This window comes from Capra hircus, chromosome 4 (genome assembly GCF_001704415.2).
Source record: "Capra hircus breed San Clemente chromosome 4, ASM170441v1, whole genome shotgun sequence".
Lineage (NCBI taxonomy): Eukaryota > Metazoa > Chordata > Mammalia > Artiodactyla > Bovidae > Capra > Capra hircus.
The window spans coordinates 68383192-68394903 of NC_030811.1; the positions used below are offsets into that span (position 1 = coordinate 68383192).

Here is an 11712-nt window from a genome sequence, read left to right on the forward strand (position 1 = left end):
TAAGGGAATGGGTGAGCAGAACTACCTCTGGGAGAGAAGGGGCACAAACTGCAGGAGATTCAACCACGTAACACTCTACGGTGTAACAGCACTGCCATCCATGTGTGTTAATCGCTCAGTTCGGTCTGACATTTTGCAACCCCATGGACTATAACCCGCCAGGCTCCTTTTTCCGTGGGATTTTCCAGGCAAGAATACTACAGTGGGTAGCCATTCCCTTCACAAGGAGATCTTCCTGACCAGGGGTCGAACCTGGGTCTCCTGCATCACGGGCAGATTCTTTACTGTCAGAGCCACCAGGGAAGCCCTCCATGTAAATTTTTTATTTAACGATTAGGCTATTGAGTTTTGGCTCCAGAGTATTTTTCCAATGCAGATCGATCCTGCTGGTTTTTTTCTTTTTTTTTTTTGGTAAATTTTGTTTAAAAAGATAGTCTTTTTCTTTCAGAAGTAATTCTTCAAATTCACTTCACACAAGGGGATTTAACATATGCTGAGAGTTCCAAAGGCACTGTATTCAGCAATACCTATCAGATGCCTACTGAGTCTTACGCTCTGAGCAAGCTGTAGGCAACCCCTCAGGTCTGGGACCCATTATTTTGCTTTTGCAAATTTTCATTAACTACTTTTCCTCGTCTCATATCTTAAATCCTTTATGAACATGCAAGCGCCTCCCTTCCAAAAGCATTTGTGTGAGTAGTTCACAGGCTGGCTCATCTACTGCAATGTGGCTTTATGATAGTGGTTTGTTTACATGGTTCCTACAAGGTAGTGAAGATGTGAGTGCATCTTAGAGAAATCTGAAATCTTTCAACAGGATCTGATCCAAAGGAAAAGTAAGTTATAATTGGGGGAGAGAGAGAGAGAAATCAGTTCTCCCATCATGGTCTGAAGGTATACACCTGTAGGGGCAGGAGGCTTAGGTACCCAATTCCATGTTCAGAAGTGGCCTCTCCGGCAGACTCACCTACTCTATGGGCCTGGGATAACTGAATAGCTGAAGCACTTGCAAGGTCCCCTGGCACTTACTTGCAGGGGCGCCTGGCAATCAGGTGTGTTATGGCTTCTTATCTCATGGTGCAGCAGTAACAATGTTGAATGAAAGTGGACTCTGTGTAGGGACTCCATGAGTTTTACTTGGGTTGCCTCATTTCATTCTCACGCAACAACGCTGTGAAGCAGGCAGCCTTGACCCCGCTCCCATTTTACAAGGAGGCAGCTGAGGTTCCAAGAAGCTTGGTACCTTGCTCGAGAGCACACAGGTAAACGGCAGAGTGCAAGAAAGACCTTCTTACTCGATACCCCTACGCTCTTAACCACCAAGCTGCCTCCCTCCAGTGTGTCTATTTATTTGTCAACATGCTGGCTCTTAGGCACCCAGTTCTGAGTGTCGAGCAACGTGACCCCAAAATCCTTCCAGCCCCTCTGTGGGCGGAATTCGGATCCTCATCCCCGAGACGCTTCGCCCACCTAAGCAGGCCGGGATCTGCCTGACTGGGACATACCCCTAATACCTCTCCTGGCCTGCGGCCGGACTGGGACCCAGCCAGGAAGAGGCGGCGGGGTGTGCGGGACCGGAGCCACCTAGCCGGCTGCGTTCGGCCCCCGCCCCTTCCCCCGGCCGCGGGGCGGGGACTAAGGTCGCGCGGGCCGGGTAACAGGAGCCAGCAGCGGGAAGCAGCCTCCGCCCGGGCCGCGCGGGGCAAGGCGAGGCGGGGCGGGGCCGGGCACGACGGGAAGGGGAAGCCGCGCGGGCCCGGAGCCGCGGCGCACCAGCCCGGCTGCATCCACCGCTCACCAAGCGCCGCGATGGGGCTGGAGACCGAGAAGGCGGATGTCCAGCTCTTCATGGACGACGACTCCTACAGCCGCCACAGCAGCGTCGATTACGCAGACCCGGACAAGTTTGTGGACCCAGGCAGCGACCGAGATCCCCACAGGCTCAATTCGCATCTCAAGGTGAAGCCCAGGGCGGGCCCTCCCCTGGGTTGGAGGGCGTCCCAGGACCCCCGCCAAGGCCTGGGTTGAGGGTGCCTCCTCTACCCTGCTCCGACCCCAACTCCCGCACTTGCCACTGGGTCAGCCCCGCAGGGTCTGGGGCCCAGATTCTCGCCGCGAGGCCGCCTGCGTAGCCAGGAATTTTTAACCAAATTCCTGTGCTCGCACCGTGAGCCTAAGAGAAGGTGGGGCATCCCAGTCAATTCTGTCTTTCTTTAGTACTCCTGGTTCCTGGTGAAGCAGGCTGGATGACAGTTCAGGATCCCTGAGTCTTGTCTCCGCAGGTGGGATTCGAGGATGTGATTGCAGAGCCAGTGTCTACGCACTCCTTTGACAAAGTGTGGATCTGCAGCCATGCTCTCTTTGAAATGAGCAAATACGTGATCTACAAGTTCCTGACGGTGTTCCTGGCTATTCCCTTGGCTTTCGCTGCGGGAATTCTCTTTGCCACCCTCAGCTGTCTGCATATCTGGTGAGAAGGGGCACACTGGGATGGGCCAGCTTTCTGAGAGGTCGGAATGTTCTTTGCCAACTGCCCCCTGCCCCCTGCCCTCCCCTTCTTCCAGCTGGGCAGAAGAATGTGCATCATTTCCCAACTTAGTAGCAGAAACTGGGAGACCTTGAAAGGCAGTGTGCTTCGATAGATTTGTAGGTAGGGTTAGGACTTAAAAACAGAAGAAAGTATGTCCCTCTGTCCTCGGGTGTGATTCTCCCTCCAGTGCTAAGGCCCAGCTGATTGTGGAGGTGGCGATCTGGAGGCCACGCTTCCTGCCGCAGACTGTGCTCTCCTAGGGCCCTGTTTTGACTTGTGCCTCTGGTTCTGGGCAAGGCTCTTACTTCTTTCATCACCATTCATTCAGTCACCACCCGTGTTTGGGGTAAAACAAAAGTGATCCCTGGTCAGAATGCTAATGACAATATCATTGCAGAGGGATGTCAGACCTGGTTAAGCAGTGCTATGAAGGGGTTGCTCCAAGCCTGCCACTGGCAAATGGCAAGGATAAGACCAGAGAAGATGCAAAGTGTGTGCAATTAAGGTGTACAGGCACCCAGCACAAATGAATGAAAATTCAAACTACAGATAATGACAATGAGAAGGCTTCCAAGTTACTTTTTCACTTCTGAAGCCCTAATAGGAGTGGCATCTAGGGAATTAAAGGGAAAATAAATATAGAAACCTATTGGACCTTTTAGGATGTTTTGAGTAACTTTCTTCACACAAAAAATGCATCATAAAGCTTCAAAGAACATTTTTAAGCATTAAAAATTTTTAAAGGAAATGTCATATTTGACCTATAAATTGTATTGTTGCTGTTTTAAAAGATGTCCACTTTATTCTGAGAGGAAGAGCATTCAGATTATCCCTGGTATGGCAACAGTTGTGAATCTTGTCTTTTAGGGCAGTCCTGGAGAAATACATAACCCTTGATGCTGCCATGTCTTTTTCTTAATCATTTTATATGGTAATACCACACCCTAATACATGTTGTGTTCATTGTTAGAAGTTATGAAATTGTTCTCCATTTGCCTTTACCATCTGAATTAATTTCTTTAGTCAGTTAGCTAGCTGGTTAGTTCAACTAAGAAAATTTATTGAGTACTGAGTTTGCGCTGGGTACTGGGCCCAGGATAAATATGATGCAAGATCTGCCTTCAGCTTACTCACATCACATCAGGACAACTGGCTAGGTACAGAGGTGGCTGCTGAGGGAAACAGCTAAATCTGTGGAGGAGGGAAACACAGGGATAGCTTTGTATAAAGAAAAGAGTTTAAAAGAATTTTTAAGGATAAATTGAAGTTCACTCAATTTATGAGATTAAATTTAAAGAGATTAAAAATTATGAGATTAAAATCAACAATTTATGAGATTAAAAATAACAAACATCAATGTAATTTGATTACTAAAAGCTGTAAACAAACTACATGGAAAGTGTCAAAAAACTACTAACAAGAATGAAAATCTTTGCCTTTTTTACATGAACAGATCCTCAAAGGCCACATTTATAATCAGGTCATATTTAGATATTAGTACAAATCAGCACATCTTTTTAATAAAACCAGTCATGTAACCTCTATGTCCATTTTCTCACTTTCCAAAATGTGAAAAACGGAGTGACCACATCGTATATTATGAAATGCTGGCTATGGAACTATTTGGAAATACAGACTGCCAGTCAAAAAAGCTAGACTTTCCTAAAGCACTTGTGGAATAATTGATAACAAAAGGGTTTTTATTTACCAAATGGTACAAAGATATAAGTAAAACTACAATTAACCAAATGATGCTTCTCTCCACCTGGCTCTCCTGAGAATGGGAGATATTTTTGGTGTGGTGCTTCCAGCAGAGAATCATCAAACCACCTTTTTTCCAACCACAGAAATTGTATTATTTAACTTCAACTAATTTTTCAAATTATTTTCATGTTGGCGCATTAATATTTAACTGTCATACATCTGTCATCAGGCAGCTGTGATTGCAAGTAGAGGAGTGACTTCAAACAAAAATGTTTAGAAGTTAGTTTATACCTTGATAAAATAGGTTTATTATTAATGGATTACATTCCCGTGACACGATAAGACCAGATCAAGGAAAGGTCTCATAGATGAACAAACTTATTTTAAAACCTTATTTTTGGTGGTCAAGGCTATGAAAATATGCAGTTATAAGCTCTTTAAACCACACTCTGTGGTCACAACAGATCTGACTTTAGATTATTTAAACAAACAACAACAAAGCACTCACAACTCAGTCTGATGATGTTGGATCCTAGGCCAGAAGTATAGGACATTAGGAACAGGTGAATTGGTTTGAGTTCATATCAGAGACTGGTTTGAATCTGTATGCCATTTGACAACCACAGGTCATAAGTGGATCATATCAAAGAAATCTAACTTGAACCCCTCTGCCTTTTATTTTTGCTTGAATGTAATTCAAATATATAATCTAACTGATAGAAATGCAGTAGTAACAGTCTCATTTCCCAGAAGGTTTTAATACAGCTAACTGCTGTGACAAGGCAATCTGTGACACTATAAATACAAAGCTAAACAAAAGTCCCAGTTCTCATGGATTTATTGTCCAATGGATGAATATATGATTTTGCTAATTATAAAATGTGTTTAAGAAACAACTGAGCCTGACACTGAGGCTGACACTGTTCAGGCTGACACTGAGCCTGAACGAAGTTGTGGGTCACTTCAGATCGGGAACCAGCTGGAATGTTAGAACACAATTTAAGTTTGTTGTCAAAGAATCATTGGATTCTTGATCCAAAGTGAGAGAACAACTTGAAGAAAATGAAGTTAAAATCCTATGAACTGAGTCCTCAAATGTGGGCAACTACACTTTTGTCCTGTGCTTAATTCCGTCTTAGGACATGGAGATCTAAGGCACTAGAGGTTAGAAAATTTCTCAGCCTAAGAAAGAATGGAAAATGCGTTATATTCTGAGGGAAGTGAATTTGGTTAGGAAGCTTTCCAATCTAAACAAGTCAATTTGAGATTATTTTGTCATAATTGTTTTTATTAAATATTCTGACTTCAAAATAGTTCTGTTTATTGTTCATCATAATGGTAGCATCATATGGACATATCAGAGATGCATAGTAAGTGGTAAGCCTGATAGCTGGTCTCTAAGATTTCCTGTTCTTACATTAATTTGGAGGGAATTGCCCAAAGCCACATATCGAGTGAGAAACATAATGGGATAAGAAGTCAAAAGTTATCATCATTCAGGTTTCTACTCAACCATTTAGCTCTAAAACACATAGTAATTAATTTTCTTTTTAAAAAAAATTGCTTCAAATCTTTAGCACTTGGGAAAAAACACAAGATAAATATAATTTTTGTAGAAAGTCCATATGAATAATTCAATAGTTAAAAAAAATCTCAAAATCAGACAAATGCCTGATCTCCTCTTCATTTTCGGCTAAATACAACAGACCTTTATTTAAGTCACTGTTTAATAGAAAACCAAGAAAATCAACCTTACTTCTTTGTGCCTACCCGAGTAATAATAAAAATTCTATTGAAGCCCTCTAGCAATGCCTGAGAGTTCACATACTTTTGTGCCCAAAAAGCACTACTATGACAAAGAACGTTATGCAGAGGATTACTGAAAAACTTAACCAACCTGAGGAATATGAAAATATGTAGTTACTTTAAGAAAAGGCATACAGAAAAAATAAATTCAGGATATTCGAGTCCTTCTTGTTTATGAATTCTGACATAATTGCAGGGCTCTTTTAGCTACACTACGCAACCCTTTTCAGTGTGTGTAATTACTATGAAAAATTAATAATATAAAGCATAAGAGAATGTTAAATTCACTTCAGTTAAAATGTTTACCAAGGGTAAGGGATGTCCTCGCTTAAAAGCTTACATTCTAATATGAAAGAGATATAATCATCTATTTATGATATCTTTTGATAAATTTGAGAATTAAGAAATTTTTTTCAGTACTTCAGAAACACAGAAAAGGAGTATCCAATCTAGCATGATCCAATGGGGAGGGAAGACAAAAGGAAAAGCTACCAGGAAGTGGAACTTCGGAGAAATATGAAGATTTAGGCAGGTTAATATTTAGGGCCAGAGATCAAGTAAATAAATTTCATGCTTTGATTAATTTTGCTTTACTATTTTAAATTGCCTGCTACCAATAGAAAAAATATTGGTGTTGATCACGTACATGCCTGTTTATTTTCTTAAACATATTTTCTGTGTATCTTATCACGATGTAGGTCACTGTTATTTGTTTCAAATGCTCAACCTGGCTTAGGTGAATTGGGCCACTGTTATATCTTTATGCTCTTGCATGTGCAAGAGTCAGTGGCCTTATTTGGTAACACCAGTAATCCTTACATATCTCTCTTCTTCCATTCCAGGATTATAATGCCTTTTGTAAAGACCTGCCTAATGGTCCTGCCTTCAGTGCAGACAATATGGAAGAGTGTGACAGATGTTGTCATTGCCCCATTGTGTACGAGTGTAGGACGCAGCTTCTCTTCTGTCAGCCTGCAACTGAGCCACGATTGAATACTTGGGCCCCAGGCCCAGAGATCTGGATACTCTAATACTTGTTTTTATAACATAAAAGCACTACTGTTCTGTTAATTCCCCAACTGTTCAAATTAAGAAAGTTATTAAGATGGGCAACCACATGTAGAATGTTTATTGGCAGATCTTTTCAAATAATGCTTTTCTAATAAAAAGCCACGGATTTCATATCTAACTTAATAACCAGAATTATTCAGTAGGCAACAATTAATTTTAAAGGCAGGCAGTTTTTTCTTTAGTACAAAGGTATGCATTTTATAATGATGAATCTGTAATGATCAAGGGACATTTCTGTCAAACACTACAATAATTTTGTGTACAACTGCTTATAAAAATATGGAATTTCCTATTTTTTTTACTCTGGAAATAATACTTTTTAAAACCTTTGCAGATAAATCATGGGGATACTTAGAGATAAGATAATACAAATATCCTAGAAATTACAGTAACAAAAGTAATGATAGGGGCTCTCAAATAAATGTGAAAATAGATTCATGGAAACATGTTCCTTTAAATAGGGTATTATTAACTTACAGGTATATTTAACAAGATGTTTCAATTTACTGTATATTTTGTAGTTATTGTAAATGTTTCCCTAATCAGATTGCTTTAAAGCACTCTTTATATTTGTTATCTTGTTGTACTAATATATAGAAGGAGTAAATGTATCTTCCATAGGCACTTCATTGGTGAGATCGCACTGTCTAGATTACAAAAGCATATGCATCTTCTTTGGTAATTGAATGTAAAAGAGAGATATACAAGGCTTTTCTTACTTACTTTTCCAAGCGAAATCCTGAAATGTTTCATGGCTAATGTTTATCCTGCTGTGATCTTAATACAAACCTAATTGATATTTCATCTAAGAGATTATTTCTGTCTTGTAGTTAAAAAGTAATCCTGTATTCTGCATTCTTATTAATGTTTCTCTTTACCTTCAAGTAACATTGGTGCTATTAAATAACATTTTACAATAATGGCTATTTCTGATACTTAAGTACAATTTCAGCTACAGTAATTCATGTATTAACTTCAGCAAAGTTGTTAACTTATTGGGTCCATGCTACTGAGCTATGTATATATAAATTAAAAAGTAATAGCTACACATTTTCAAGATATTATCTAATATAAGTCTTACTGCACAGTATAAAATTATTTTTTTTTGAACTGTAGAGTCCTATTTCAGTGTTATAAGTTACTGTTGTTTTAAAAATCTCTATTCTAAAATAATAGGCCTATACAAAAGATGTCTATAATGTGAGTGGTTAACTATAATTTACACATCCTAACAGTGTATCAGTGCTCAAATTTCAGAATTACTATCAGAACTCGGATTAACATTCCTTTGAATAGTTTCATAGATGACAACTCCTCATTCAATGAAAATTAATTTTATTTTCCCAAGTTTCTAAGACTGGTGAATATAAAGGATGATTGAACTGGAATTCTACTGGAGAACCAAGCAAATGAATGATTAAATTATGAAGCTTATATCCTTTTGAAGGTAGTTACAAAAGAGATTTTTTCAAAACTATCTAAGGTCATTATAGCATCATTAGAAAACACTCTCATGATCATTAAAGCATTACTCCTCATTTGACAACATGGATGTTACTATGTTAGTCAAAAAGGTCAATCAGTCTCATGACTTTATAGTTATGCCTTATATTTAAGATGTTTTAAAAAAATATTTGTATATGTCATTTGAGCAAAAGTATTTGATTAATAAAATACCTATTTAAATAAATCATGGCTTCTATCTTTTCAAATAGCAAGTGTTTTCAAGTTGGCATGTTTTAAAGCCAAAAAATACATACATAGTCATATTAAAAAAAAACCTATTAACCTGTAACAAGTAGACTATGTGATTTCCTTATTTCTGAATAGCATTGATCATTTTCAAAATAACTTTTTATTGAAATTTGTCATTAACTATTTTATCTCAGAGACTGAAATTTTGTACCAAGTAGATGTAGGTTTCATGTACAAATATGTTGATTGTTTTATTTGTGAGTGGGGAAGAGGTAGGTGATGGTGGGACTTTCCCAGTATCTATAATAAACTTTTTAAAACTTATAAAATGTGTTTATTGCTTTTATTACATATCAAGTTCATCAATAAAGAACTTTTTCAAACTAATTTTTCCTTATTAAAAACTTATAATAGGTAAACATACATGAGTTATTGCTCATTCAGGAATATATTCATAAAAAATTACATGATTGGTAATTTAATTTTTTATTTTCCCTATAAGTTTTTCTATCACTTGATGAATATGATAGAATAGCATGTTCTTAAACCAACTGTACTTCATATTCTTCATGAAATAGTCTCATGCTAATCCTAAATAAACTCATATTTCTGTTTTCAGTTTTTTAAATAAGAAAGTAAAACAATATAAATCACATGTATTTGGATACTAGTACCAGACCAGAGTCCAAAATTATTTTTGGAAAGTTAGTATGTGAAGAGTAGCTGCTGATATTGGCATAGATTTTCTTGTTGTGAGTTAATCTGGAAAAATTACCTACCTCCAATAATAAAGTATGTGTTTGGCTTTGTGAAATGCTCTTTAAAGATGTGGAGAACTTACAAGTTCCTCTTTTCAGTAGTTGTCTACATCCCATGAATTTACTTAAATAATTTTCTTGGGAAATTGTTGGACTTAAGTGAAAAGAGCCCTGCCCTCCAGGTCAGGCATCTGGATGCCTATCTCAGCACTGCCATTACTAAGGTATGTCAGCTCCTGCAAATGGTTTAATCTCAAGGTCTCAGTTTCCTACTTTTAATGAGAGGATTGGACTCAAGGATCTCTTAGGAGCTTCCCATCTTCTTGTTTTCTGTGACTTCCGTAGAATGAAGTTTGGCTATGTATATGCAATCTTGCTGTTCAGTCCAGGAATTTTTTAAAATTGATTTTTAAAATCATGAATTTTCTAACAAAGGACTGGCATGCTATAAATACAGGAATTAATGCACAGTTAAGTTGACTGAGGGCTTCCCTGGTGACTCAGAAGTTAAAGCGTCTGCCTCTAATGCGGGAGACCTGGGTTTGGTCCCTGGGTCAGGAAGATCCCCTGGAGAAGGAAATGGCAACCCACTCCAGTATTCTTGCCTGGAGAATCCCATGGACAGAGAAGCCTGGTGGGCTACAGTCCATGGGGTCACAAAGAGTCGGACACAACTGAGCGACTTCACTTTCACTTTCTTAAGTTGACTGAGACTTTGATTTTCATGACAGGGATTCCTAGATTTATAACAATTCTGTCTCCATCATTGTGAAGTTTCCCGCTGAATAAAATGTTACTCTATGTTTTAAATTAACTACAATTTATTTTTTTTTGTAGATTTTTTTTTTCTAAAATTACTGCTACACCACCATGATCATTGCTATCTTCTTTGGCGTGTCTAGTTGCTATAGCCTCCTAACTGCTCTCACTCCCAGTTTCAATATGATCTTTTCCAATCCATGTTCCCCTTCAAAAAAGAAGTGATCTCATCAAGACTTCATGCTCCTCCCCTGTGTAAATTACCAATTACATGTCATTGCCCTTATAATAAAATCCAAACTCTTCAGCAATGTTCCCAAGGCCTTCACTATCCACACATGGTCTTCAGCAACTCTCTTCTGAAGCATTCACTGAAGTGCCCGGCCCTCTCCTGTCTCCATGACAGCCTCACTCTTCCCCTCGGCCTGTGCTAAGCCCTCCTGTTTCCAAAACTCCACATTAATGCCTCTTCTATGTTTTCATACAAAATCTTGTAAGAACCCCTATTATCACTTGCCACATGGTAAAACTATGCCTGCTAACTAACCCCATTAGACTGCTGGTTAGGTCTTTGAGAACCAAAATGTGACTTCATTATTGTTTTCCGGGATTCTAAAATGGTGCCAAGCACTTAACAAGCTCAATCAATATTTTCTGAATGAATGGCTACATGAAAATATAATTGAAGAAAATTTGGGATGACTGCTGAGCTGGAGTGAAAATCATATTTTGACATTATAATGATCTTCATTTGAGTGAGGAGTTTGAAAAGTACTGATCCTAATAAGATGTTCCTTCTCACCATTTTTCTCACTTATAAGTTATTAAGTTAGAAAAATTAAAATATATGTAAAGTGCATCAAGTATATTTCATCCTTCAGGGTAATGCCTGTCTACTCTCAATTCTCTTTTCTGAAATTTATTTTCACATCTTCCTGGGTAGGAAATGCTAGTATTAATACATAGAAACTGGTTAGGAACCATTCTCTTTGGCATTTTAGAAAGTTGCTAATTCTTTTACTACCCTATTTCCCATTTTGAAATCTATAATACTAAAATATTATTTTTATAGAATTTTACATTTTAGAAAACACAGTCTCGTACACTGTCTCAATTGAATCCAGGACAAATTAAATAGCATAGTGGAGAAATCACATAAATAATAGCTTGGTTTCTGTAGCTTGCAATCTTATCATTTTTGAATGTTTACTTAAGATAACAAGAGTTTAAAGAATTTTTACATGGTTACATATTACTTTAAAATAAAAAATAGGTAGTGCTGTGATGAAAAATTTAGACTACTACTGCAACTTATCATATATCAGAATTTGGTATATTTCCTTCATTCAAGGTATATATGTATACAGAGAGGACAAGAGAAGGATTTGA

The 11712-nt window shown here is 38.4% G+C and overlaps 1 protein-coding gene across 3 annotated transcripts; it reads left to right on the top strand.

Moving 5' to 3' along the window:
• CAV2 (caveolin 2) lies at positions 1657 to 9130 on the top strand. 3 transcript variants are annotated; one of them, XM_013963312.2, is made up of 3 exons: positions 1658 to 1959; positions 2283 to 2470; positions 6883 to 9130. In XM_013963312.2, exons 1-3 carry the CDS (start codon positions 1810 to 1812, stop codon positions 7031 to 7033), a joined length of 489 nt encoding a protein of 162 aa, XP_013818766.1. In that variant the 5' UTR covers positions 1658 to 1809; the 3' UTR covers positions 7034 to 9130. The 3 variants fall into 3 exon arrangements, with proteins under 3 accessions (XP_017902674.1, XP_013818766.1, XP_017902673.1); XM_018047184.1 differs by having other exon boundaries at positions 1890 to 1959; positions 2218 to 2470; XM_018047185.1 differs by lacking the exon at positions 2283 to 2470 and having other exon boundaries at positions 1657 to 1959; positions 6883 to 7071.

Coding starts and splice junctions, on each gene's coding strand:
- CAV2 (XM_013963312.2), top strand. CDS start 1,810: ATGGGGCTGGAGACCGAGAAGGCGGATGTCCAGCTCTTCATGGACGAC. Junction 1,960..2,282: donor GGCTCAATTCGCATCTCAAG/GTGAAGCCCAGG, acceptor TTGTCTCCGCAG/GTGGGATTCGAGGATGTGAT. Junction 2,471..6,882: donor CTCAGCTGTCTGCATATCTG/GTGAGAAGGGGC, acceptor CTTCCATTCCAG/GATTATAATGCCTTTTGTAA.